The sequence below is a fragment of the Thunnus maccoyii genome, chromosome 23 (genome assembly GCF_910596095.1).
Source record: "Thunnus maccoyii chromosome 23, fThuMac1.1, whole genome shotgun sequence".
NCBI lineage: Eukaryota > Metazoa > Chordata > Actinopteri > Scombriformes > Scombridae > Thunnus > Thunnus maccoyii.
Window position 1 is genome coordinate 21,940,195 of NC_056555.1, and position 2,610 is coordinate 21,942,804.

General features: G+C 41.9%; 1 protein-coding gene across 2 annotated transcripts in view; it reads left to right on the forward strand.

Moving 5' to 3' along the window:
• The first annotated feature begins 1,541 nt into the window (after positions 1–1,541).
• LOC121890981 (SLIT-ROBO Rho GTPase-activating protein 1-like) overlaps positions 1,542–2,610 on the forward strand; it is a 38,016-nt gene continuing 36,947 nt past the window's right edge. Inside the window, exons 1-3 of one of the 2 annotated variants that reach the window (XM_042403658.1) lie at positions 1,542–1,713; positions 1,927–1,977; positions 2,235–2,320. In XM_042403658.1, coding sequence (XP_042259592.1) covers positions 1,928–1,977; positions 2,235–2,320 — 136 coding nt within the window. In that variant the 5' untranslated portion in view covers positions 1,542–1,713; position 1,927. Of the gene's footprint in view, positions 1,714–1,926; positions 2,321–2,610 lie in introns of both variants that reach the window. The other variant, XM_042403657.1, reaches the window with a different exon arrangement.

Consider the following 2,610-nt stretch of genomic DNA (forward strand, 5'->3'; position numbering starts at 1 on the left):
TTAAAGAGATTTTGACCTGACTAGATGTAAATGTTTGTAATGCACACTGTGACATATTACAGCTGAAGTGGTCTGTTCTCTGTTCAGACCTGGTGCCAGCAGGAAGAGTATGATTTGGTTTCGTTGGCCTGGACGAATGCTGGCGTGTAAAATTTTGTCCTCCACAATATTTGTAATTGGCACAACATCAGATTCACCCAAAAGCTGAAAAATAGCAAGTTCCCCTCCCTCAGTATTCAGTGTTAAAGGACAGGTTCACCATTTTTCAAGTCTGAAAGAGATTTTTCTTGCTGTAATCGTTCCTCTTGTTCATATTGACCATTAGAAGATCTTCATAAAGAATTTACAATGTAAGCGATGGGAGACAAAATCCACAGTCCTCTTTAACTTTCCGTCCTCAGCAGATAAATGTGAAAACAGCCTTCTAGTGTCAAACTCTGCACATACATCATCCCGCACAGTGAAGCTGAGACATTGAACGGTAGGAACAAGAAGAAGAACATATTTTTGAGTGTCTGTGTCTTCTGTCTATATCATTTTACCATTAAAAATTGACATCGTACAAGACTGGTTTGGTGGAAAGTAACTAAGTACATTTACTTGAGTATTTTCATTTTACGCTACTTTGTACTTATACTGCACTACAGCTTTAGTTACTTTTCAGATCAAATTTTTACATTAAAACCATATGATAAGCTTATAAAATACAACAATATGTTGAAGATGAAACAAGTAGTTCCCAAACTTTTTGGCTTGTAACCTCCGTGTGTAGTTGTGGCTTCTTGTCATGTTACAGATGTTTGACATGTTGGCTGTTCAAGGCCCAAAGAGGTAAAAAACTTTCCAATATTTCACAAAACTTAGAGAAAAGTCTGAAAAATGTATCATTTTTTCTTCCCTCCTATATCCAGCTGATTTAATATACCTATCACAGGGGCTGATTTTCTTTTAATACTTTAAGTAAATTTACCCGGTTTCCACATTCATCTGCTGAAAGTGGAAAGTTTCTCTGAGCTCATGTAAATCTGATTTTAAGGGGGCGGGTTTACGAGCACAATTTGTGACATCACAACTAGTTTGGAGCCAATCGTGGTCCAAGATGCAACTTAACACAAGTGTGATGTGGAAACTTGAAGCCTCCAGTGCACAAACGCTGAGAATGAACTTTACAGGGAAGCAGAGGACATCTTGAGTCCAACAGGAAAACTTTAGAAATTATATATATTTGCTTATTTATAGATTCTGGATTTTTTTTAATGAGGGAGAAGGAATAGATGTCATTTTAAATTGGCATCTTTCCTTTTTTATTTGTGGAAAAACCATTTCAGACACATTATTGTTCCAAGTAGAGTGTTTTTATGTGTCTTAGGATCTTAAATGTATCTTAAATTAAGTAGGATCTTAAAGGAAATGTACTTGTAATGTAGTATTTTTACATGGCTGTGTTGGTACTTTTACTGTGTACCATTCATTAATTTCCAGGATGTTTTGAGACTCACTGGACACCTTAGCTGTCAATCACGCCTCCAATCCCGCCTCCAGCGCGGACACACCCATTTCCTCACCGGCGTCTCGTGCACCGTTATTGGTTTTATCTTCACGCGCGTGGGCTGGTCTGTCCGTCTGCGTGTGCGCGAGCACATGTGCGTGGCTGTGTGTGTGAAAGGTGACGGCGGGGTGAAGATAACATCAAACGCCGAGACTCTCAGCGTGGTATGTGTGTGTGTGTGTGGTGTGTGTCTCTGCATATGTGTGTGTGTGTGTGTGTGGTCCATTGCATATGAGTGGGCGTGTGTCCCTCCCTGCAGACCGGTGCATGTGCGTGCATGCGCGCGGATGTGATTGCATGTTTGCACGAGCTACAACGAGAAGAAAACATAAAGCTTTTTTATTTGATTCTCTTTTTTTTCTTACTTTTATCAACAGGATGGTTTTTGCGGGTCCTCGCAGCAGTGGTCACGAGTGGGTAATTTCTCTGTGAGTGTGCGTGATTTTTCACGCGCTCCCCACCTCCCTCTCCTCCTCCTCCTCCCCCCTCTCCTCCTCCTCCTCCTCCTGCTCCTCAGCGTGGAGGTGCGGGGCTACTACTGGCTGTGTTGTTGCGGCACTGGATGGATCTTACAAGCATGTTTGCGGGTGAAGCCTCGGGCGGTGCACGCGGAGGGAAATAAATTTGTTTTTTTTTTTTGCTTCTTCTTCTTCTTCTTTTTTTTTTCTTTCTACCTGCTGATCAGTCACCTCCACTGTGGCGACATGTCAAACTCAAACAAAAGCAAGAAGGACAAAGAAATCCTCGCAGAATACGAGAGCCAAGTGAAAGGTAAGATTGTCATTTTAATGTTAGATTTTAAAAAAGAAACATATTGAAAATCTTTTGCACCTCTGCAGCCCAATTCTTGCAGTCACACCCACCTTTTCTCACCTATGCATGCTCACACAAACCAGCCATAAACACACACACACACACACACACACACACAAACACACACACACACACACACACACACCTGTCTGCCAGCATGTTCACCACTCATGCCCATGCACTGGATTCAGGGTGTGTATGAGAGCTGACACCTCACCATGAGACGTCAGGATTTCTGGGTTCATCTG